Source organism: Hemibagrus wyckioides, linkage group LG06 (genome assembly GCF_019097595.1).
Source record: "Hemibagrus wyckioides isolate EC202008001 linkage group LG06, SWU_Hwy_1.0, whole genome shotgun sequence".
Lineage (NCBI taxonomy): Eukaryota > Metazoa > Chordata > Actinopteri > Siluriformes > Bagridae > Hemibagrus > Hemibagrus wyckioides.
Window position 1 is genome coordinate 24,786,924 of NC_080715.1, and position 24,673 is coordinate 24,811,596.

A 24,673-nucleotide genomic window follows, 5' to 3' on the forward strand; every position below is an offset into this window, starting at 1 on the left:
ATTGCACTTTGCAGCTCCTCTGTATTGCACACTTACAACATCTTAAAAAATTACTTATGTCATATCTGTGAAGTGAAAATGTGAAAACTCTTATGATATCCTGTTACAGATCCCTGACAAAGCATTATGCAGTATGACACTGACATTAACTTTGCTGAGAACATGTTTGCTCTCAGTTTAAAGTGGTTGCACATTTATACATAATTCAGATTGCTGTTATGGATTACTACTAAAAAAGGTCACCTAACTGTATCACCCTCACTCATGGTCTTACTTCATACATCTGTTTTCTACGAGCATCCAAAACACATTTAGTGATCATTTACAGTGATTTTATCATTTACAATTTTTCTCGTTGGGTGTTCTGATTTACCATCTATACATTTTAGTTGATAAACAAGTACAAAATAATTACTTGTGTGCAAAACCTTATGTTTCTCATAGCCACCTCATTCCCATACAGAAATATTCACCTGATCTATTAATCATTACTATCCCATCTTAACCCTGGGCTGGACATGTGGCCTGATAAGGGAAAATGTGTTTAAAAGAAAGTCAGATTGAAACATCATTATAAACCTTTAATTGAGGTCTTCTTGTGATTGTTGTAAACCTTCCTCCTATCAGCCACCTGGGCAATTTTAGTGCAGTAGTCTCTTGGTGGAAACATACCGGGATGGGACTTAACAGGAGCAGATGCAAAATTTTAATAATAGGCAAGGTCATGGAGGCAACGTCTGACATGTTAAAAATTGAAAAGGATGAATGAAATATCTTACAATGAACAAACATGTCCGAATAAGGGAAAAAAAAAAATACTCCAAGAAGGAAGTATAACTTCTACAAACAAACAAAACATTCATAGAAATCCATTCTGAAAAATTAGGAAGAGAAATATTCGGCTTTGACAACATACAAAAAAAGTGTCTTCTGAAATAAAGCTTCGGTCTTTCTCGTTGTGTTTTCCTGTGGCAGCTCAGTTCCTGTTCAGTGCTGATTCATTAATAGGTAGTGGTTGGCCAAGAAGAAAAGACAATTAAACTGTAATGCAAACAGTGAATCCATAATCACCAAAGGGAGAAAAAAGATTAAAAAAAAATTTGTTGCTTTCCATAACCTTACTGTTTTTAAAAAATCCCCAAATCGAAAATTAAAAAAAAAAAAAACAAACAAACAAAAAAAAAAAACACACGTACAGACAACCTCTCCTGAGTACAATCTTAGAAAATAAATAAACCCTCCATGCTTGCTTCTTTTTGTGTGTTTATATGGTGTATGGAAGTTGACAGGGTAATCAGTCCTGGTTTTGTTGGCTGGTGTGTCAGTATCCCTGTAAACCGTTGTAAACCTTCTGTGACGGTGTCTGATTCAACAGGTGCTTCAATTCTACACAAGAAAAGATATGGACAACGATTATTATGTTAAATCAGTCAGGAAATTAAATTAAGGAAGAGATTTTGTGCAAAAAAATATGCAGGTCATGTACTATACAATACACATTAAAAAAAATCTAGATTAATAAATCATTACTATTGCCATACCAGCTTTCTCCTTGTCATTAAACTGCTCCTTGGGGAAGTCTACATCAAAGGTTATTATAAGCGAGCCACGGATATTGTTGTTGTCGAAATTGGGAAGTCCTTCACCTTTCTTCCAGATTCGAGCTCCAGGCTTGGTAATTTTATCTCGAACAATATGAACCTGTAAAACAAGAAAAACACAATATATATAATAGATCATGCAAAGTGACACCACAACATAAAATGGTAATGTGAATAGCGATTGGGGTGCTTGCCTTGTGGCCATCCAAATGTGGGATATACATTTCAAAGCCAACCAGAGCCTCTACCAGAGTGATGGTGACGTTTGTGTAAAGGTCATCGCCTCTCCGTTCAAACACTGGGTGCCTAGAGTACCAAACACATAGAATAAGCAAGGACACACATCTGTCTCCAATAAATATCCTCACTGTTACAAATAAAATCTCATCACACATAACCCAGGTTCACCCTTTGATTGTTAATGTGAATTTAACCACTTTCAAGATATTTTATTACCTCAGTTAAGACTGTACAATTAATGCAATTATTCAAACTGTATTTAATTATTTAAACAATCAACTGCAATATCTTTATCATCAGATATTGTTTAGGTACTCTACTGGATGATATATATTATATATATATTATGTTTTAGCCTGTTGCGTGACAGCATACTGTTGTAGCATGTTGATTTAAATACCCTTTTATGGCTATAATAATGCAGCTCTGATCTCTAACATTTGTGTATATGAACTATGAATACAACTCATCAAGCACCTGAGAAGACCACATTATCTCGATAACATGGAGCAAAAAGTACAATAAAACAATTTTCTAGTGTCAGAAACATCTGGACTGAAGTTAAACAATGATCCTACTTCAAGACTTTGATGCGGAAGCGAAGATCTCCAGGCTCTCCATCGATATGGGGTTCACCTACACGCAAGGAAACAAAAAGACAATACTGATTTGCCAGGCACCGAAAAGATTAAAATTAAAAAATTAAAATTAAAGCATGATAAATCGAACAGTTTCTTTACAGTCACATCGCACCTTCACCAATAAAGGGGTACTCTGTATCATCCCTGACTCCCTGCTCTATCTCCACCTCTAGTGTCCTCTCTTCATTCACAAGCCTGCAAACAATGGCAGCGTTATTTGCTCTGTGTGTGTGTGTGCTACTTCAGTATATATTCTCCTGACAAATGTAGTAAGACTTACCTAATATTGGGGCATTCATCACAGACTACTTCCTGGGTCATTTGGAAGCGGCCTGGCCCGAGCTGTGTGGTTCTCATCTCCTGGCGACAATTGCATTTCCTTTTGCCTGGAGCCTCTTTCGGAATAGGTTTGTTTCGCACCACCTACAGTGTGGGAGAAGAGCAACCAACTTATAGTTCCTGGGAGAGACACTGCATGGTTTATTGGATCTCCTGATCTAAATAAGCACATCAGATAATTACTTGTTCCTTCATATGGGCTAATTACCTACTATATATCCCTGTAAATTACCATGTAAGTACACATTATTGGAAACTGTTTGCATGTGCATTATGAATATTGACCAAATTCAGTTCTGGTGAGAGAAAGTAAATGATTCCAACTATAATATAAATAATACCAGAAAAATTGTAACGACTAAGGTTTCATGTGTCAGGTGTCAAAAGCTGCACAATGCTGTAGCCCAACATACTTGGACAGTATAGTTGGGAATGCGTATAAAGTGTAAATGGAGAGTATAATCTATATTATATGATTATTAATAATTAATTAATTAATTAATTATAAGAACTGTTTTTATTAACATGCAAGAAACACTGATCCACAATCTGCAAGATTTAGCTGTAAATTTAAGGACCAGGTATTTTATACTGTACAGATACTTTACATACTTCAAATGAAGCCGAAAAAGAAAAAGGGAAAAACATACATTATTCTGCATAATAATCCAACAAAAATGATAAATTATGTCAAACATAGTTTTGTAATTTGTATCTAGGCAAAGTCATACCTCTACAAAATTTCCGGAATAAACCTCCTCCAGTGTAACTTCAAGATCCAGAACAATGTCATTTCCTCTTGGAATGTTTCGGTCTTGCTGTTGTCTGTTTCCACCGAACACAAACCCAAAGTCCCCAAAGAAACTGCAACAAATATAAACAGAAAATGCTAAGGAACAGCTCAATATATACAGTCTACGTATATGTTTGGCACCAGAAATTAGGCCAACACTGTATATACACTACCAGTCAAAAGTTTGGACACATCTTCTAATTCCATGGTCTTTCCTGATGTGTGTGTGTGTGTGTGTATATATATATATATATATATATATATATATATATGATGTTAGATATTTCTTTCTACATTGTAAAACAATGCTGAAGGCGGCCGAAATACACAATAATGTCCTTTGAACAGTTGATATTGTACTGATGCTCTGTAAAGCCTTCATAACTGCTCTAATCTGAGGTGCTGTTAATCGGTGATTTCTGAGGCTGGTAACTCTAAATGAACTTCTCCTCTGCACCAGAGGTAAGTTTTGGTCTTGCTTTATTGCGATGGTCTTCATGTGAGCCAGTTTCATCCTGGTGCTTGATGGGTTTTGCAAATGCACTTGACAATACTGTTCTTGCAAGAACTATTCCAGAACAAACTGACTGTTTTTTGTTGTCATTACTTATGGATTACTTAAGTCCATCTGTGTTATTTCATAGTTTTGAAATCTCCAGTACTGAGCAAAGTATCCTGAATTGAATGATTAAATTTTAATTTGTGAGTTCATTCTGCTTTAGACTTTTAATAGTGAACATTTGTAAATATGCCCATTAGCAAACAAGCTAGAAAATCAAGCTCTTCCAAAATCCAGTGAAGAGAAGAACAAAACATGAATAATGCGAGTAGCCACATGCTCCCTTATCTTTATAATGCCTTACAGGTTTGCTACACCCAATAACGCACATCGCAATGAAGACGTGCCGTAAAGTAAAATATAATTCGGCACCGTTTAAAACAGAGACTAAAGTTAAATATGTCTAATACTATTATGCGTGTGTAAATAATTTTATACCAATTTCCTGTGGTATAAGAGAAACCAAACACTACAGGATATGATGTTAAAGAAATACACTCACTAAGCAATTTTTTTGGAACATGATTCTAATGTCATCCTCAATTCTTCATAGCATGGATTCCATAAGATGTCACAAAAAATCCTTTACGATTCTGGGCCATGTTGACATGACTACATTATGCAGTTCCTGCAGGTTTTTCAGGTGCACTTTCATGCTGTGAATCTCCTAGTCTACAGCTGTCCAGTTTTGGTGAGTCTGTGTCCACTGCAGCCTCAGCTTTCTGTTCTTAGCTAACAGAAGAGGAACCTGATGTGGTCTTCTGCTGTTATAGCTGATCTACCTTAAGATCCAATGTGTTGCTCACAATTGTATAGAGTGGCTATCCGAGTTACTGTTGGTAACACGTCATGCATCATTTTGTGGTTTATTGTATACATGACAAACCTTCAAATTTATTGGTATTTTATGAACAACTTAAAATGCATACCTAGAAAATATATCTCCGTGTGAGCTGTGATGACCTTCTTTCAGTCCATCCTCTCCATAAGCATCATACTGTTTCCTCTTCTCCTCATCGGACAGCACCTGAGTTCAACAGACACCAAAGCACAGATGTTGGCAGCAGAAATAATCTGAATAAATATTATTCTTCAAAATCACTTTTAAAGGGATGCCATCTGCCTTCTTTCAGTTCAACTACACGGTACAATAACCATACGCAAATTTGATGAGAGAAGGCTTTTTTTTCCACATTTGCATTCAGTTCAACGTGACTGCCTGAGGAACGCCATCACAAATCCATGTCGGGATTTTACGAATACCGGTGACCTGGCGTTCGGACCAATCAGAAGAAGCCACACGTTTCTCTCCACCAATCAGATTATTCCATGGTTTCTACGAGCAACGAAATCATGCCCGTCACATACATAGCTCTAGAGATGTTTCGCTAAGAACCAAAAATAAATACGTTTGGCTCGGTTTATTATAAATAAGCACACAATGTACTGTTTCTAGTCAGCTTGTAGAGTTTGTTGAACACATGAACACATAGAATTGAAAGAGAACAAGAAGCCCTTTTCATGCAGCGCTAAAAAAAGACACACGACGATCAATGTTGGACGAGTTCAACCATTAAAATCAAGACAGTGAAGCTTTATATTCAGACAGTCGAGATCACTCTAATACAATAGAGACACACTAACCTCGTAAGCCGCTCCAAGATCTGCAAATTTGTCCTGGGCTTTGGGGTCGTCTTGGTTTCGGTCAGGATGGAGCTGCAGGGCCAGCTTTCTGTAGGCTTTTTTGATCTCTTTGATCGATGCTGATTTACTGACTCCGAGGATCTTGTAGAAATCTCTCCTAAGATACAGAAAAAAAACTATACAGTTCAAGATTTCCAAGAGTTCTTCTTAAAGAGTGTAATTTGTCATTAGTTATTTAATGTGAAGTAAATTAGCCAAAAATATAACCCCGATAGAGTCACGGGCTGGAATTATTCTGATTAACAGCGTGTTAAGGTTAATGTTGCGAGACTTTGCCAAGAAACTCCCATTCAATCAACACTTATCAGGAGAAGTGATCTACTTTATTTTAAAAGTTCAAATCCTGTACATATCCGTCGTAGTCTCTAGACTTTATAGTCACTATAATGCCATTAAATAACACGATTAGTTCAGCGTTTTTTGGCTTAATCCGCTGTTATTCATACACACAGCTGTAACGTTACCAGGGCGCCCCGGCGGCGCAGACCAATCACAGAAGAACATGTGGACCAGCCGGCGGCTCGGTTTATACCAACGAGGAAATAATAAAACGTCAAACAAAACGACTGTCACTTACCCGGCGAGCACTGTCACTACTAAACACAAGAGCAGACAGCATAAACTCCACAGTTTCATCCCTCCCGCAGCCATAGGGCTTTCTTTCTTGCAGAAATCCAGTAGAAAAAATACACCGGCTTTCTGTGTTGTCTATCTGGGAGCTCTTCCTGTTCTCGCTCAAGCCACACCCCCATTTTCACATCAACCGGAAGTAAGACAAGAGTCCCATCGACAACTGCTAAACATATCATACCAGCAATTTTATTCTTTACACGAAGTAGTAAAATGATACAGCAAGTACAAGTACGCTTATAAGGAGTGGTTGGCTATTTTATAATATCCAACCAATTATTTTTCGTGCTGCTACAACTTCATTTGAACGATCAGTTGTACTTTTATTTTGTCCAATGTTTCTGACGGACAGGAAATACTTATTTTTGCATCCTCAGCCTTGCTAGTGGTAGAGGAAATAAAAATGTCCTCGCTCGACAGAGTAAAAGTATTAGTTTTGGGAGATTCAGGTAAGGCACAATAAAGGGGAAGAAGCATTCATTTGTGGATTTGTGTGATATGAGATTTTCTCGATTCTCCTAAACATTCTCAAGCGATCAACTTCTATAGCTAGTTCAATACGTTTCTGATTAATGGTGTCAGTATTTTTGATATGGTTTGAGAGGATACAGGAGAAACACACCGGATCCAATAATTAATAATAATAATAATAATAATAATAATAATAATAAAAATAATTAAAAGTTTAATTAACTTTGTCACAATATTTCTAATCACACTATCCAGTGTCACCCAGATGAGGATAGGTTTCCTTTTGAGTCTCAGGGTTTCCTCCTCATATCACTGTAGGGTGTTTATCCTTGCCGACGCACGCCTTTGGCTTGCTCATTATGGCAATATAAAATTTAGATCTGTCATTTCTATATTTCTGTAAAGTTGCTTTGAGACAATGTCCATTGTTAAAAGCGCTATACAGACCAATTGAACTGAACTGAATTGAACGAGCAGGCCAACATATCTAGCTGTAACTTAATCCTCCTCCTTAATTATTTATACTGACTGTGTGCTTCCAGGTGTTGGAAAGTCGTCTTTAGTTCATCTGTTGTGCCATAACCAAGTTTTGGGAAATCCTTCATGGACAGTAGGATGTTCTGTGGACGTCAGGGTAAGGCTTATAACTTCTCTATACTGTCCTTATCCCCCTTTTTTGGGGAAAGGGGGACGGGGAAAAAATGAATGTACTTTGTGTTTTTACAATTTAAAAAACAAAAAAAAAACAAAACAGATTTAATCTTTTATTGACACCCTGACAATATTGTTTAAATATTACAGCAAGTAAGATAAGTTTTCCTTAGTAACAAGCTCAAAAACCTGCCCCATTATAAGTGTTTACGCTGGTATACAAATAACTTCCAAGGCCACGTCCACATAAATAAATATCTCTTATTGTTTCTTATCTTAGCACACGTGTGGCCATTTTGATACTGAAGGAACATGTGTGTGCACCTTGTTCACTGCCTTCTGCTGCAGGTCCATGACTACAAAGAAGGCACTCCTGAGGAAAAGACCTACTACATTGAACTGTGGGATGTTGGAGGCTCCGTGGGAAGTGCCAGTAGTGTTAAAAGCACCAGAGCTGTTTTCTACAATTCAGTTAATGGTAAACTGTTAAAAGTATTGTTAAATGGTGTATAAAAATGGCTTTGGTCATTAAATCGTGACTAACATCTAGGAGTAGATCTAGAATTATTTAATAAATATGTTCTTGTGTAATGACAGATCAGTGATACTGAAATGTTTTTACAGGCATTATTCTAGTTCATGATCTGACAAACAAAAAATCCTCCCAGAATCTGTATCGCTGGTCAATGGAGGCTCTAAACAAAGATTCCTCTCCTACAGGGGTCATTGTGTCGAACGGGTGAGTCAGCCTCAGTTAATGTGAATTGGAAGTGGTTTTAAAAGGGAGTATTAGTATTTGTCTCCTTGTGTAGACCTGTAAAGCATTATCACATGCAGTAGTTGTTTTGGAGTAAGTACTAAACTAGAGTGCTTCAGCAATTCTGCATTGATTCATATACCTGCATATGGCACTAAATATGACTGCTATGGATATGCAGGGATTATGACAGAGAGCAGTTTGCAGACAACACCATCCCTCTCTTGCTAATTGGCACCAAGTACGATCAGATCCCTGAAAACAAGCGAAATGACGTCCTGACTCGCACCGCCTTCCTGTCTGAAGACTTCAACGCAGAGGAGATCAACCTGGTGGGTGATTTGGACAGTTTTGTGATCTCAGAAAAACCTGAACAACATGAAGAAATTTATTCTGCAATGTTTCCTACCTCTGTTTTTATCGTATTTGTCTGTCATGTAGGACTGCACAAATCCACGGTACTTTGCTGCTGGTTCATCTAATGCTGTAAAACTGAGCAGATTTTTTGACAAGGTAAGATATGTTTAGTATCTGTAATAGATCTACTATAGGTCCACACTTTCTGCTGATTTATTTCAATCAAGCGGCCTTATATGGCATAAAAATATAACTTTAATCTTCTTAGCCCATAATGATAAACTGTATATGGTTGGAAATACAGTTTATGATAACGTGTATGAATTGTAATGAATAACTTAGAAAGGTCCTTTTATCACTACAAGTCAAACAGGTAGTGGATATTACATCATTTACATATATGGTTCAGTGCTTCAGGACATTTTGACAAAGCTAGAGTAGACTTGATTTACCCGTTCCTAAACTGACAGACTGCTATTTTTCTTTATTTATGTACTAAGGTTCTATTTACAGGGTAAAATATTTGAATAGTCATTGATTTTTCATATTTTATACCCTCCAGGATTTCATAGTTTTTTTTGTGATTTGTTGTGGGCCGAAAATACTTGATTTTTGCCTTGTCCTTGTTCAAAATGTGCTTTAATCGCAAAATTTGTAATATCCTTGTGGGAGTGATTATTGTAGATTTTAATTAGAAAAAAAATATATATATAATGTGTGTGTGTCTTCATGTATATGTATTTTATGGAACTTTGATTTAAACAATGTTATTTAAATTAATTTAATCTAATTTAATTTTTTTATTATAATAAATTTCACTAGGAATTAACTTTAATCTCTGTTTTCCTCCTATATACCTGTTTTATTGATTTATATGAATATTTTGGGGATAATATTGTAGCTATTACATAGGCCCACATCTGGTGCAAACCAACAGTGAATGTTTTGGAATTGTTTTTCTGATGTTGCAGGTTATAGAGAAGAGATACTTCAGCAGAGACCCGAGTCAGGTGAGAGTGTGTTCTGTCTCTGTGTTGTATTGGCAGCGTTTCTCAGAACAGAATCATGACCTCCATGGTCACTACACTATGCTGTCTTTGTAGCCTAAATAATTTGTTTTGTTAAAGAAGACTACGAAACCCATTTGTTTGCTACACTTTCTAGTAATGCTGTGGATGGAATTTCTCATTCTGCCCTATTGTTGTTTGTAGATGACGGGCTTCACGGACAGGAAGCGATTCAACTTCAAAAGTCTCCACTATGACTGAATGTGTGAAAACACTGCAGGGACTTGTGGTTTTAGAGTCCTGTATGATTACCAAACATCATTGCTATATCTTTGTGCATGTGGTATGCAGGTGCAGGTGGTCCTGGGTAGGTTTGTAAAGTTGCACTACTAAACTGAGCACTGAAAGATTTCTCATGTTTCTTTTAGTGTGAGTCAGAATAAAACTACAGAATAAGACTCAGTTAAGGTGCATTTACATACTTTACACATCCATTAATTTTATACATCTTTCCAGTTAAACATTTACATGTGTAAATTGTGAAAATGTATCAAACGCAGATGAAGACAAGGAGCCTGTATTTTTTTTTTATTCATAAACACCCAGATACTTGTTCTGTATTCAGCTTTCATGAGCCACATAATACACTTGCTCAAACAAAATACTTTTTCTGTATCTGCTACATAATGGCAATGATTTATCCTTAACAAAAATAATTTTTTATTAATACTAATTATTTTAATTTATGCAGTTTTATAAATTTGCATACTTGCTATATTAGCAATCTTGTACTTTTGTATATGAAGTTTACATAAATATAGAAACATAAATAAAGAAACTTTTCACCACTGCAGCACTGTTACTGCATTTCCTTATTACTTTTTTAAATATGAAGATGGCTTTGGACTGCATTTTCTATGATCAGATGTGCATTCACGTTTCCATCAGTGAACAGCTGCTTCCTGATTACACAATTGCACTTTTTCACCATATTGTACACAGTTTTAGAAAATGGTTTAGAATCACACTATCCAGTGTCACCCGGATGAAGATGGCTTCCATTTTGAGTCTGCTTCCTCTAAAGGTTTCAAGATTTCCTCATATAATCTCAGAGAGTTTTTTTTTCACCGTCACCTATTTGGAAGAATGGTCTAAAATGTGTTTAATTATAATGCATAATACTTCTAAATATATTTGGCCCACAAAAGCAAAATTAGCTTATCTGAAATACAATCAGATGTATTGTAGTGTGAGGCAGTGAACATATTTATTCCAAGTAATTACTTGGTGATTACCACAAAATTTCTAAAGAGCTCTGAGGCTAGAGATTCCAAAACTAAAACTGATACAATTGACGGCTGCATTTCTAAAAAAACAAAACAAAACAAAAAAACCCCACAAGTGTCACAGTTGGGTATTTTGTATTTTGTGGGGAACAAAAGTTAACTCACTTTTTGCACCTTCACCATACTTTCTCCGTCTCAACACCTTTAACCATAACTGGTCACTCTTACACACAGACACACACATACATACATACATCGGGTGTTTCCGGTACCAGTGAATTACTAACAGTGTTGATAGGGAGTGAAGAGGTGTTGAAGTATAGTGCATTTACATCAAAATCTGTTGTGTTATAGGAAACAGGAGGTCAGTAATATTTTCCTAATGACAAAGTGCATAAGGTCATAAGTTAGCCTACCACTAGACGACTGAAGAATTTCCCTCTCTTTGTGTGTGTGTGTGTGTCATATATATATATATATATATATATATATATATATATATATATATATATATGTATGTATATATGTATATATATATATATATATATATATATATGTATGTATATATGTATATTTTGCACATAGTATAAAACCTTTCAAGACATATTAAAGTGACAAAGTGAACTGTAGTGTATATAAAGTGATATAATTAACAAGCCATTAGCCAGTTAAATTCTGAATCTTTTGGGACTGGAAATTTGCAAAGCTTTCTTCAGTCATGTATTATAGAATTGTTACCAGAAAGCAAATCCAAAATCGATATGATGATTTGATGCACTTAATGACTCCCATTTAACGGTTTAATTTTGAAATTCCTTTAAAGAGTAAATAATTCTAAGATCTTAATAATTCTAGATTTGTTTTGATATGTTGGTCTGATGTGTCATTCTTATGCCTCAGGTTATAGAGAAGAGCTTTTTCAGCAGAGACCCCATCAAAGCCTGCAGTAACACATGCACTGTTTTACTCTGAACAGAATCATGAAGTCTTTCTGAGAATGATGAACACTGTGCTGGCTTCTTAGCCTCAACTCTCATTGCAACCGTCAAAATAACTCATAGCTTACAATTATGTTTTTCCTCTAATGTTTTGTCCTGAAAAAAAAAATTCTGTCTATTACTGAGTGTGTACAAAACAAAGAGGTTTGTGGGGTTTTTCCTGTTCCTGTCAGTCTACCTGTTTGCATCAGTCTTGAAACTAGTTCAGATTTTCATTATTTTATTTCAATATAAATCTTTATGTATAGCATTAACTTATTGAGACAACTAGCATTTTCATTTTCTTTCTCATTTTATAAAATAAATGCAAAAGTTAGATGTACACAAAAGATGAGAAAACACACATTTCATGTTTGCAATGTACATTTTATTGTGATTGTTGTTACTTCCATTATTTGATCGTGGTTACATGCATTGTGTTCATTCACTCTTTAGCCTATTATTTCTTTAATCCATGGAAGATAGTAGGAGATCTTCGTATATACCTCTGGATATTTGCGGTTTAAGCAGTCATCAGGGTAGGTATATGCAGCTAATCCTTGTGGTTTATTTCCACAGATAAGAGGACTTCCTGAATCACCCTGCAGAGAGAACAAACCAGTAGTAACAGCTAATTTACAAGGACAAAATATAAAATTAATAATAAACAGATTTTTGGGACTGTTCATTAAGTTGATTTACCGACAGAATACAAAAATATATGTTACTATAAATACATTTTTAAAAAATAATAATAATAATAATGGATTTGTTGAAAAAAATTCTGTTGTAAGGAGGAATAAAACAGCATGGCCTGTGCAGGTATTAGAAAATAATAATAACTTAGAATAACTGTAATGACACCACATCACACTACTCTGTTAATTATTATTTTCCTTTTACCTCCCATCTTTTTATTTGTAGATTGACTGTAATACCTGACAAAAAGCATCTTTCCCATCAGGGGCAGTGCAGATCATGCTGTCCGTGTCAAAATATTGTTGCCAAAGTTTCTTGCACTGAGAGTTATCTTGTACTTTAAGCGTCACCTCTCGTAGGACATCTGATGCGGCACTGTTCTGACTTGTTCTGCCCCAGCCAGCTATTGAACATTCTGTTTTGGCTGGAAGTTTCTCATTCTTCTTAGGAAGATGGATGATCTGTACATCCTTGTTCAACTTGGCTTTGGACTCAAGCTGTAACAGATTGTTTAAATAGTGTTTGAGGTCAGAGCTGGTTTGTACTAAATGACAAGAAGTAAATGTTGTAAATGTAGAATGAAGTACCTTCAGTAGCATGATATCGTTTTGATTTTCTTTCCTCTTGTAACAGGGATGCTTGATGAATTTCTGCACTTGGATTCTCTGCTGTTGGCGCTCCTTCTTATTGATGTTGTGAGCTCCCAGTACCACTTCCAGCTTGACCTTTCCAGGGTATTCAGTTTCACTAGAGTCACAGAATATGCATCACACATATGTTGTAAGATACTGTATGATAATGTGAGCAGGGGGAATGCTGCAATTACATCATCATATATTTTGCTATATTTACTTACTATATTATGCAACTACATATTCAAAATACTAGCATAAAAATTGTACAAAATCCCCAAACAACATACTTTACACAGTGGGCTGCAGACAGCACATAATCTTCTTTGATAAGCATTCCACCACACTTGTGCTCACTGTTAACCTGAACAGACACCATATAGGGTCGGGAGTGTGGTTTTGCTTCCTTTCCTCCAATAATACCACTCTCCATTGCCCCTAAAAAACATTTTCAGAATAGTGAGTTTGGAAACACCATAATGTTTCAGTCACAGGTTAACCCACTTAAAAAAACACAACAATTACATTTTAAATATCTAATACAGAATACATTACCACACAAATGGAGGACAGAAAGTACAAGGAGAGAGATGCTGAAGAACATGTCTGTAGTATACCAAACTGACAGAGCTGTGCAACAGGATTGTTCTTATCTCTTATATTTCAACAAAGGTCTGATGAGAGCCCCTCCCCTTTAAAGCCATTGAAATCTCCCACATTTTGCCCCTCACATGGTGCACAATGCATACATACACACACACTTAATTTTCACATCACTTTTTATTTAAACCATTTATTTTTAAGTTTTATTGATTTATATGAATATTTTGGGGATAATATTGTAGCTATTACATAGGCCCACATCTGGTGCAAACCAACAGTGAATGTTGAATTGTTTTTCTGATGTTGCAGGTTATAGAGAAGAGATACTTCAGCAGAGACCCGAGTCAGGTGAGAGTGTGTTCTGTCTCTGTGTTGTATTGGCAGCGTTTCTCAGAACAGAATCATGACCTCCATGGTCACTACACTATGCTGTCTTTGTAGCCTAAATAATTTGTTTTGTTAAAGAAGACTACGAAACCCATTTGTTTGCTACACTTTCTAGTAATGTTTTGCTGTGGATGGAATTTCTCATTCTGCCCTATTGTTGTTTGTAGATGACGGGCTTCACGGACAGGAAGCGATTCAACTTCAAAAGTCTCCACTATGACTGAATGTGTGAAAACACTGCAGGGACTTGTGGTTTTAGAGTCCTGTATGATTACCAAACTTATCATTGCTATATCTTTGTGCATGTGGTATGCAGGTGCAGGTGGTCCTGGGTAGGTTTGTAAAGTTGCACTACTAAACTGAGCACTGAAAGATTTCTCATGTTTCTTTTAGTGTGAGTCAGAATAAAACTACAGAATAAGACTCAGTTAAGGTGCATTTACATACTTTACACATCCATTAATTTTATACATCTTTCCAGTTAAACATTTACATGTGTAAATTGTGAAAATGTATCAAACGCAGATGAAGACAAGGAGCCTGTATTTTTTTTATTCATAAACACCCAGATACTTGTTCTGTATTCAGCTTTCATGAGCCACATAATACACTAATACTTTTTCTGTATCTGCTACATAATGGCAATGATTTATCCTTAACAAGAATAATTTTTTATTAATACTAATTATTTTAATTTATGCAGTTTTATAAATTTGCATTCTTGCTATATTAGCAATCTTGTACTTTTGTATATGAAGTTTACATAAATATAGAAACATAAATAAAGAAACTTTTCACCACTGCAGCACTGTTACTGCATTTCCTTATTACTTTTTTAAATATGAAGATGGCTTTGGACTGCATTTTCTATGATCAGATGTGCATTCACGTTTCCATCAGTGAACAGCTGCTTCCTGATTACACAATTGCACTTTTTCACCATATTGTACACAGTTTTAGAAAATGGTTTAGAATCACACTATCCAGTGTCACCCGGATGAAGATGGCTTCCATTTTGAGTCTGCTTCCTCTAAAGGTTTCAAGATTTCCTCATATAATCTCAGAGAGTTTTTTTTTTCACCGTCACCTATGGGTTATTCATTAGGGATAGAATTATACTTTTAAAATGAATTAAATTTTAAAATTTTTTATATTTTTGTAAATCCGCTTTGTGACAATATGGATTGTTAAAAGCGCTATACAAATAAAATTTATTTAAAATAATTTTGGCAAGACACTTATTAGGCAGGAAATTTACAAAGAAGAATGGTCTAAAATGTGTTTAATTATAATGCATAATACTTCTAAATATATTTGGCCCACAAAAGCAAAATTAGCTTATCTGAAATACAATCAGATGTATTGTAGTGTGAGGCAGTGAACATATTTATTCCAAGTAATTACTTGGTGATTACCACAAAATTTCTAAAGAGCTCTGAGGCTAGAGATTCCAAAACTAAAACTGATACAATTTACAGCTGCATTTCTAAAAAAACAAACAAACAAAAAAAAACCCCACAAGTGTCACAGTTGGGTATTTTGTATTTTGTGGGGAACAAAAGTTAACTCACTTTTTGCACCTTCACCATACTTTCTCCGTCTCAACACCTTTAACCATAACTGGTCACTCTTTCACCCACAAAAACACACACACACACACACACACACATACATCGGGTGTTTCCGGAATCTTGTCATAGATCATACTAATACCAGTGAATTACTAACAGTGTTGATAGGGAGTGAAGAGGTGTTGAAGTATAGTGCATTTACATCAAAATCTGTTGTGTTATAGGAAACAGGAGGTCAGTAATATTTTCCTAATGACAAAGTGCATAAGGTCATAAGTTAGCCTACCACTAGACGCCTGAAGAATTTCCCTCTCTTTGTGTGTGTGTGTGTCTGTGTTGTGTGTGTGTCTGATGATACAAATATGATACAAAATCATATGTGGAAATGGTTATCAAGGAAACAAAATTGTATTTTGTTTAAAAGCTTAGTAAATACTTAAATTAAAAAATATATTTTTACTGATATATATATATATATATATATATATATATATATATATATATATATATATATACACTATATTGCCAAAAGTATTCGCTCACCCATCCAAATAATCAGAATCAGGTGTTCCAATCACTTCCATGGCCACAGGTGTATAAAATCAAGCACCTAGGCATGCAGACTGTTTTTACAAACATTTGTGAAAGAATGGGTCGCTCTCAGGAGCTCAGTGAATTCCAGCGTGGAACTGTGATAGGATGCCGCCTGTGCAACAAATCCAGTCGTGAAATTTCCTCGCTCCTAAATATTCCACAGTCAACTGTCAGCTGTATTATAAGAACGTGGAAGTGTTTGGGAACGACAGCAACTCAGCCACGAAGTGGTAGGCCACGTAAACTGACGGAGCGGGGTCAGCGGATGCTGAGGCGCATAGTGCGAAGAGGTCGCCAACTTTCTGCAGAGTCAATCGCTACAGACCTCCAAACTTCATGTGGCCTTCAGATTAGCTCAAGAACAGTGCGCAGAGAGCTTCATGGAATGGGTTTCCATGGCCGAGCAGCTGCATCCAAGCCATACATCACCAAGTGCAATGCACAGCGTCGGATGCAGTGGTGTAAAGCATGCCGCCACTGGACTCTAGAGCAGTGGAGACGCGTTCTCTGGAGTGACGAATCGCGCTTCTCCATCTGGCAATCTGATGGACGAGTCTGGGTTTGGCGGTTGCCAGGAGAACGGTACTTGTCTGACTGCATTGTGCCAAGTGTAAAGTTTGGTGGAGGGGAGATTATGGTGTGGGGTTGTTTTTCAGGAGCTGGGCTTGGCCCCTTAGTTCCAGTGAAAGGAACTCTGAATGCTTCAGCATACCAAGACATTTTGGACAATTCCATGCTCCCAACTTTGTGGGAACAGTTTGGAGCTGGCCCCTTCCTCTTCCAACATGACTGTGCACCAGTGCACAAAGCAAGGTCCATAAAGACATGGATGACAGAGTCTGGTGTGGAGGAACTTGACTGGCCTGCACAGAGTCCTGACCTCAACCCGATAGAACACCTTTGGGATGAATTAGAGCGGAGACTGAGAGCCAGGCCTTCTCGTCCAACATCAGTGTGTGACCTCACAAATGCGCTTCTGGAAGAATGGTCAAAAATTCCCATAAACACACTCCTAAACCTTGTGGACAGTCTTCCCAGAAGAGTTGAAGCTGTTATAGCTGCAAAGGGTGGACCGACGTCATATTGAACCCTATGGATTAGGAATGGGATGTCACTTAAGTTCATATGCGAGTCAAGGCAGGTGAGCGAATACTTTTGGCAATATAGTGTATATGTATATTTTGCACATAGTATAAAACCTTTCAAGACATATTAAAGTGACAAAGTGAACTGTAGTGTATATAAAGTGATATAATTAACAAGCCATTAGCCAGTTAAATTCTGAATCTTTTGGGACTGGAAATTTGCAAAGCTTTCTTCAGTCATGTATTATAGAATTGTTACCAGAAAGCAAATCCAAAATCGATATGATGATTTGATGCACTTAATGACTCCCATTTAACGGTTTAATTTTAAAATTCCTTTAAAGAGTAAATAATTCTAAGATCTTAATAATTCTAGATTTGTTTTGATATGTTGGTCTGATGTGTCATTCTTATGCCTCAGGTTATAGAGAAGAGCTTTTTCAGCAGAGACCCCATCAAAGCCTGCAGTAACACATGCACTGTTTTACTCTGAACAGAATCATGAAGTCTTTCTGAGAATGATGAACACTGTGCTGGCTTCTTAGCCTCAACTCTCATTGCAACCGTCAAAATAACTCATAGCTTACAATTATGTTTTTCCTCTAATGTTTTGTCCTGAAAAAAAAATTCTGTCTATTACTGAGTGTGTACAAAACAAAGAGGTTTGTGGGGTTTTTCCTGTTCCTGTCAGTCTACCTGTTTGCATCAGTCTTGAAACTAGTTTAGATTTTCATTATTTTATTTCAATATAAATCTTTATGTATAGCATTAACTTATTGAGACAACTGGCATTTTCATTTTCTTTCTCATTTTATAAAATAAATGCAAAAGTTAGATGTACACAAAAGATGAGAAAACACATTTCATGTTTGCAATGTACATTTTATTGTGATTGTTGTTACTTCCATTATTTGATCGTGCTTACATGCATTGTGTTCATTCACTCTTTAGCCTATTATTTCTTTAATCCACGGAAGAAAGTAGGTGATCTTCATATATACCTCTGGATAGTTTAAGCAGTTGCCATAGTGGGTATATGCAGCTAATCCTTGTGGTTCATTTCCACAGATAAGAGGACTTCCTGAATCACCCTGCAGAGAGAACAAACCAGTATTAACAGCTAATTTACAAGGACAAAATATAAAATTAATAATAAACAGATTTTTAGGACTGTTTATAGCTGTTGCACAGTAAAATAATTAGTTGATTTACTGACATACCACAATAATAAATGTAACTATAAATAATAATAATAATAACAAATTTGCTGAAAAAAAAATTCTGTGGTAAAAGAGGAATAAAACAGCTTAGGCTGTTATTTGGAGATTGACTGTAATACCTTACAAAAAGCTTTTTTCCCATCAGGGGCAGTACAGATCATGTTGTCTATGTCAAAATTGTGTTGCCAGCTTTTCTTGCACTGAGAGTTATCTTGTACTTTAAGCATCACCTCTCGTAGGACATCTGATGCCCCACTGTTCTGACTTGTTCTGCCCCAGCCAGCTATTGAACATTCTGTTTTGGCTGGAAGTTTCTCATTCTTCTTTGGAAGGTGAATGATCTCTACAACTTCATTCAGCTTGGCTTTGGACTCAAGCTGTAACAGATTGTTTAAATAGTGTTTGAGGTCAGAGCTGGTTTGTACTAAATGACAAGAAGTAAATGTTGTAAATGTAGAATGAAGTACCTTCAGTAGCATGATATCGTTTTGATTTTCTTTCCTCTTGTAACAGGGATGCTTGATGAATTTCTGCACTTGGATTCTCTGCTGTTGGCGCTCCTTCTCACTGATGTTGTGAGCTCCCAGTACCACTTCCAGCTTGACCTTTCCAGGGTATTCAGTTTCACTAGAGTCACAGAATATGCATCACACATATGTTGTAAGACACTGTATGATAATGTGAGCAGTGGGAATGCTGCAATTACATCATATATTTTGCTATATTTACTTACTATATTATGCAACTACATATTCAAAATACTAGCATAAAACTTTAAAATTGTACAAAATCCCCAAACAACATACTTTACACAGTGGGCTGCAGTCAGCACATAATCTTTTTTGATAAGCACTCCACCACACGTGTGCATATTGTTAATCTGAACAGACACCATATAGGGTCGGGAGTGTGGTTTTGCTTCCCTTCCTCCAATAATACCACCCTCCATTGCCCCTGAGAACATAAACATGGAACAGAATAGTGAGGTTGGAAACACCGTAATGTTTCAATCACAGGTTAAAACATTAAAAAAAAAACAATTACATTTTAAATATCTAATACAGAATACATTACCACATAAATGGAGGACAGAAAGTACAAGGAGAGAGATGCTGAAGAACATGTCTGTAGTATACCAAACTGACAGGGCAGTGCAACCGGATTGTTCTTATCTCTTATATTTCAACAAAGATCTGATGAAAGCCCCTCCCCTTTAAAGGCGTTGATAGCCACACTTTGCACCCCACATGGTGCACAATGCATACAAACACACACACTCAAAATATTCACTATATATACACAACAGTCAGTGTATACAGAGAATGTTTTTGCCAAGCAGTCCTGAAGATAGCAGATTAGATGTAAAATGCACAAGACCTCACTAAGAACTCACATTGCTAATTCTCACTTGCTCTTAAATGATCTTCATTACTTTACCTGGTTTGTCTATTGTTCTGTCACTTGCTCATTAATTTTCAGTAACTGCTATATGCTGGGCACCATGTACACATACATTTACACTTAGGGGTATTGTGACTTTTTGAGAGGTAGGAGAAAACTGGAAAAATCTGGAGCAAACCTACAAGGACATGAGATGAACATGGAAAACTACAGCCACCTAGCACCTGACTCTCACGAAGAAGTTCTCCACCAAAGATCTGGAGGTCTTTGTGGAGTTCTTTGAGCATGCTGAAACTTAAGCCAGTTGGTCTCCTATTCATCTTCATTCAGCAGCTCTTCTGCCCGTGTTGGATGCAGGACACCATGGGAATCTTGATCTGATGCTGCTGAAGCATTTCAGTGGTCAAATCCTGCCAAGAACCATGACGGATGACCCAGGTGGAGCAGTGGGCATCATTTACACTGTATTGTATCTTTGCTGAGATGATTAAAACATTTTAAACTTTTTGTTGAACTCCAGGTCTGGACAAAATCTGTTTTTTATTCATATTAATGTTGAGAAGTGCAGGTTTGGGGTCTGATGTGTTACTTTAATGTCTCAGAGTGAAAAGAGAAATGGGTGAGAGTGTTTTATTTCTGTGTCAAGTGTGTGATAATAGACCTCTATAACGTGTAAACCTTGTGATTACACATGCAGCATTTAAAAAAATGAACACAATTGAACTCTTATACTCACTTTTTGCACCTACACCTACTTTCTCCAACCCAACACTGTTTACCATAACTGCTCACTCTTTCACCTACAACAAAACACACTCATAAACACATTGAGGGTTTTCGGAATCTTGTCATAGATCATACTAATATCAGTGAATTACTGACAGCGATAACAGGGAGTGAAGAGGTGTTGGAAGTATAGTGCCACACATTTGCATTCACTGTTTTATGGGAAACATGTCAGTTTATTTTTATTTTTTATTTTTTTATTTTATAGCCTACAACTAGACTCCTCCAGAAATCAGCCAAAAGAATGATCACACACACTCTTAAAAAAGGAACTTGGATCATTTTTTTTTTTTTCAGAGGGACAAAGCAAAGAAAACATGTGGGTCCTTGATTTAGGCTAAACATAGTATACAGTCTAAATGGCACCAAATAAAAGTTCTTTGTCTTCTAAGAATTTGAACATCTTTGGTGCCGACAGGCCCCATATGGACTTTTTTGGGTACTATAAAGATCTACACTTGCTAATTTCACTTGCTTATTGTTCATAACACTGTTACACTTATAAAAATCAATGAAGGTTTTAAAATATTGCTTTCAGGCATTAAGATGTAACGTTACCACCTCACAGCTCACAGCACCTCAGTTAGATCCTAAACTCTGATTAGTGTCTCTGTAGCTTTATATAGAAGTTTATTATTTAAATAAAGAAATGGCCTCTTTACTGTTTAGAGACATACACTATATTGCCAAAAGCATTTGCTCACCTGCCTTGACTCGCATATGAACTTAAGTGACATCCCATTCCTGAATCCATAGGGTTCAATATGACGTCGGTCCACCCTTTGCAGCTATAACAGCTTCAACTCTTCTGGGAAGGCTGTCCACAAGGTTTAGGAGTGTGTTTATGGGAATTTTTGACCATTCTTCCAGAAGCGCATTTGTGAGGTCACACACTGATGTTGGACGAGAAGGCCTGGCTCTCAGTCTCCGCTCTAATTCATCCCAAAGGTGTTCTATCGGGTTGAGGTCAGGACTCTGAGCAGGCCAGTCAAGTTCATCCACACCAGACTCTGTCATCCATGTCTTTATGGACCTTGCTTTGTGCACTGGTGCACAGTCATGTTGGAAGAGGAAGGGGCCAGCTCCAAACTGTTCCCACAAATTTGGGAGCATGGAATTGTCCAAAATGTCTTGGTATGCTGAAGCATTCAGAGTTCCTTTCACTGGAACTAAGGGGCCAAGCCCAGCTCCTGAAAAACAACCCCACACCATAATCCCCCCTCCACCAAACTTTACACTTGGCACAATGCAGTCAGACAAGTACCGTTCTCCTGGCAACCGCCAAACCCAGACTCGTCCATCAGATTGCCAGATGGAGAAGTGCGATTCGTCACTCCAGAGAACGCGTCTCCACTGCTCTAGAGTCCAGTGGCGGCGTGCTTTACACCACTGCATCCGACGCTTTGCATTTGCACTTGGTGATGTATGGCTTGGATGCAGCCGCTCGGCCATGGAAACCCATTCCATGAAGCTCTCTGCGCACTGTTCTTGAGCTAATCTGAAGGCCACATGAAGTTTGGAGGTCTGTAGCGATTGAATCTGCAGAAAGTTGGCGACCTCTTCGCACTATGCGCCTCAGCATCCGCTGACCCCGCTCCGTCAGTTTATGTGACCTACCACTTCGTGGCTGAGTTGCTGTCGTTCCCAAACACTTCCACGTTCTTATAATACAGCTGACAGTTGACTGTGGAATATTTAGGAGCGAGGAAATTTCACGACTGGATTTGTTGCACAGGTGGCATCCTATCACAGTTCCACGCTGGAATTCACTGAGCTCCTGAGAGCGACCCATTCTTTCACAAATGTTTGTAAAAACAGTCTGCATGCCTAGGTGCTTGATTTTATACACCTGTGGCCATGGAAGTGATTGGAACACCTGATTCTGATTATTTGGATGGGTGAGCGAATACTTTTGGCAATATAGTGTACTTTCAATAAGATGTGTTAGGTGTGTGACATAAAGTAGGTCTTAGCTTTTACCTGCAATGCCTTTGTTTAAAAAAGATTCTACAGTGTAGATAGAAGAGAGAATATATAACAACTATTTGTATAATCATATAAGAACCCTTTGTAATCATATAAGAACCCTTTGTAATAATTGTCACAACTTTCTTTATATAATCAATATCATCTCTTAAAACTTTTATTTACACCTAGAGTTTACATATGTTTGTATGTACATATTTATAAAATATTTTCCACTGTTCTGTGATTTCGATGATCAAATCAGTTCAACTTCCGTTTATGGAAGATATGGACAGCTAATAATCTAATATTGGTGGTTGAGAGGTAAGGTAAGATACTTTATTGTCAATGTACTGTATACAATACAAATAAATTTAGTCTGTCATTAAAACATAACACTCTAAAAGATATTTAATTTAACCTTATAATGCCAATTCTATGAAATTTGCAACATGAGACTCAGAAAGATGACAGAAACGCAAAAATGCAAAATAAAAAGGTAATAAAAACATTGTTTGGGGGAAAAAGAACCAAACTAACAGAAATGTTTGAAATGTACTAAGCCCAATGAACAGTTTTTGTTTTTGTTTTAAAATAATCATCGTTTTCATCAGCAAATTGCCATAAACTCCTGATGTATCAAATATGATCGAACTGCTCTAACATATGAATTTCCCCAGTGTGGGATCAATAAATTCTTATCTTATCTTATCTTATCTTATCTTATCTTATCTTATCTTATCTTATCTTATCTTATCTGATACAAAATTATATTTGTAAATGGTTTTTAAAAAATGCTTTTTGTTTAAATACCCACTAAACAATTAAAAAATAGATTTTTTTGTGAATTATGTAATTCATTATAGGGTAAAGTTAAATAAAAAATAGAAGAATGAAGAATAAATAAACTTGATACACATGTATATGTAACTGTTCCAGCTGCAATTTCTCCTCTGCCCCACCAGAGGGAGCCATCACCCGAATACCGAACAACTTCTGGGTCAAGGGGCAATTCTGGGTTTTAGCACTCTTAAGCCATGCTCACACTGGCATTTGTGAGAAGTATTGCAATTTCTAAATACGTACCCTCTCATCCCTCCTAGATTCTGGGTCATGAGGGGTCCGCGCTCAAACAGCTCCAAGAGGCCCAATATTTACCTCCGCTGTGCCTACAGTCTGATCTGGATCAAGTAGGGGGACAAATAGAAAACCTTCCACACCACCAGGGGGCACTATGAGTACAGGGTAATGCCATATGGCCTGACCAACATGCCTGCAGGCATTCATGTTCCAGGCTATCATGAATGAAATTTTTCAGGATCTGCTGAACTCATGTATCATAATCAAGTCAAGAGTCAAGAAGCTTTTTATTGTCATGTCAACCATATATAGCTGATGCAGCATTTTTTCAGCATTTTGTCAAGATCCCAGTGCTACATAAAACAACATAGAGCTAAGGACGTAAAGTAAGTTGTCCTAGCCACTTAAAGTGCATCATATGCATCCTAGTACAAATGGTGTAAGACGAAAAGACAGTCCAAACAGACAATACAAAACAAAAAAGTACAGGACAGATACACAAAATAGTGCTGACCAGTGTGCTTTCTGTATATTATACAGTACATACAGTACATATAAAAACAAGAGAACTGTAAACAAAGGAGACGTTCTTGTAAACATAAACACTTAATAGCATCATTTGGTGGTAGTTTGAAAT

General features: G+C 36.7%; 3 protein-coding genes across 3 annotated transcripts; 1 reads left to right on the plus strand and 2 right to left on the minus strand.

Annotated features, from left to right (window-relative positions):
• Nucleotides 1-560: 560 nt before the first annotated feature.
• dnajb11 (DnaJ heat shock protein family (Hsp40) member B11) lies at nucleotides 561-6,623 on the minus strand. The gene is made up of 10 exons (XM_058393420.1): nucleotides 6,455-6,623; nucleotides 5,818-5,974; nucleotides 5,103-5,200; nucleotides 3,553-3,685; nucleotides 2,763-2,905; nucleotides 2,595-2,677; nucleotides 2,420-2,477; nucleotides 1,796-1,907; nucleotides 1,542-1,701; nucleotides 561-1,386 (listed from the first exon to the last, which is right to left on the minus strand). Exons 1-10 carry the CDS (start codon nucleotides 6,526-6,528, stop codon nucleotides 1,322-1,324), a joined length of 1,083 nt encoding a protein of 360 aa, XP_058249403.1. The 5' UTR covers nucleotides 6,529-6,623; the 3' UTR covers nucleotides 561-1,321.
• Nucleotides 6,624-6,829: 206 nt separating this feature from the next.
• rabl3 (RAB, member of RAS oncogene family-like 3) lies at nucleotides 6,830-10,586 on the plus strand. Its single transcript, XM_058393421.1, has 8 exons — nucleotides 6,830-6,956; nucleotides 7,521-7,612; nucleotides 7,978-8,107; nucleotides 8,254-8,368; nucleotides 8,568-8,718; nucleotides 8,828-8,899; nucleotides 9,715-9,753; nucleotides 9,955-10,586. Exons 1-8 carry the CDS (start codon nucleotides 6,911-6,913, stop codon nucleotides 10,009-10,011), a joined length of 702 nt encoding a protein of 233 aa, XP_058249404.1. The 5' UTR covers nucleotides 6,830-6,910; the 3' UTR covers nucleotides 10,012-10,586.
• Nucleotides 10,587-12,433: 1,847 nt separating this feature from the next.
• Nucleotides 12,434-19,980, minus strand: LOC131353809 (transmembrane protease serine 9-like). Its single transcript, XM_058390883.1, has 10 exons — nucleotides 19,879-19,980; nucleotides 19,611-19,758; nucleotides 19,272-19,431; nucleotides 18,924-19,181; nucleotides 18,534-18,675; nucleotides 13,900-13,974; nucleotides 13,635-13,782; nucleotides 13,300-13,459; nucleotides 12,952-13,209; nucleotides 12,434-12,615 (listed from the first exon to the last, which is right to left on the minus strand). The coding sequence occupies exons 1-10, from the start codon at nucleotides 19,925-19,927 to the stop codon at nucleotides 12,466-12,468; spliced, it is 1,548 nt and encodes a 515-aa protein (XP_058246866.1). The 5' UTR covers nucleotides 19,928-19,980; the 3' UTR covers nucleotides 12,434-12,465.
• Nucleotides 19,981-24,673: the final 4,693 nt, after the last annotated feature.

What these genes read in the sequence shown, in the direction of transcription:
- dnajb11 (XM_058393420.1), bottom strand. Translation starts at nt 6,528, where the DNA reads ATGGCTGCGGGAGGGATGAAACTGTGGAGTTTATGCTGTCTGCTCTTG. An exon ending in CACGGAGATATATTTTCTAG is followed by an intron (nt 3,686 to 5,102) that starts GTATGCATTTTA and finishes TATTTGTTGCAG; the next exon opens with TTTCTTTGGGGACTTTGGGT. An exon ending in ATTCCGGAAATTTTGTAGAG is followed by an intron (nt 2,906 to 3,552) that starts GTATGACTTTGC and finishes CCCACACTGTAG; the next exon opens with GTGGTGCGAAACAAACCTAT.
- rabl3 (XM_058393421.1), top strand. Translation starts at nt 6,911, where the DNA reads ATGTCCTCGCTCGACAGAGTAAAAGTATTAGTTTTGGGAGATTCAG. An exon ending in TTTCTACAATTCAGTTAATG is followed by an intron (nt 8,108 to 8,253) that starts GTAAACTGTTAA and finishes ATGTTTTTACAG; the next exon opens with GCATTATTCTAGTTCATGAT. An exon ending in TGAGCAGATTTTTTGACAAG is followed by an intron (nt 8,900 to 9,714) that starts GTAAGATATGTT and finishes CTGATGTTGCAG; the next exon opens with GTTATAGAGAAGAGATACTT.
- LOC131353809 (XM_058390883.1), bottom strand. Translation starts at nt 19,927, where the DNA reads ATGTTCTTCAGCATCTCTCTCCTTGTACTTTCTGTCCTCCATTTATGT. An exon ending in TTCTGTCCTCCATTTATGTG is followed by an intron (nt 19,759 to 19,878) that starts GTAATGTATTCT and finishes TTATGTTCTCAG; the next exon opens with GGGCAATGGAGGGTGGTATT. An exon ending in TCTGCAGCCCACTGTGTAAA is followed by an intron (nt 13,460 to 13,634) that starts GTATGTTGTTTG and finishes CTGTGACTCTAG; the next exon opens with TGAAACTGAATACCCTGGAA.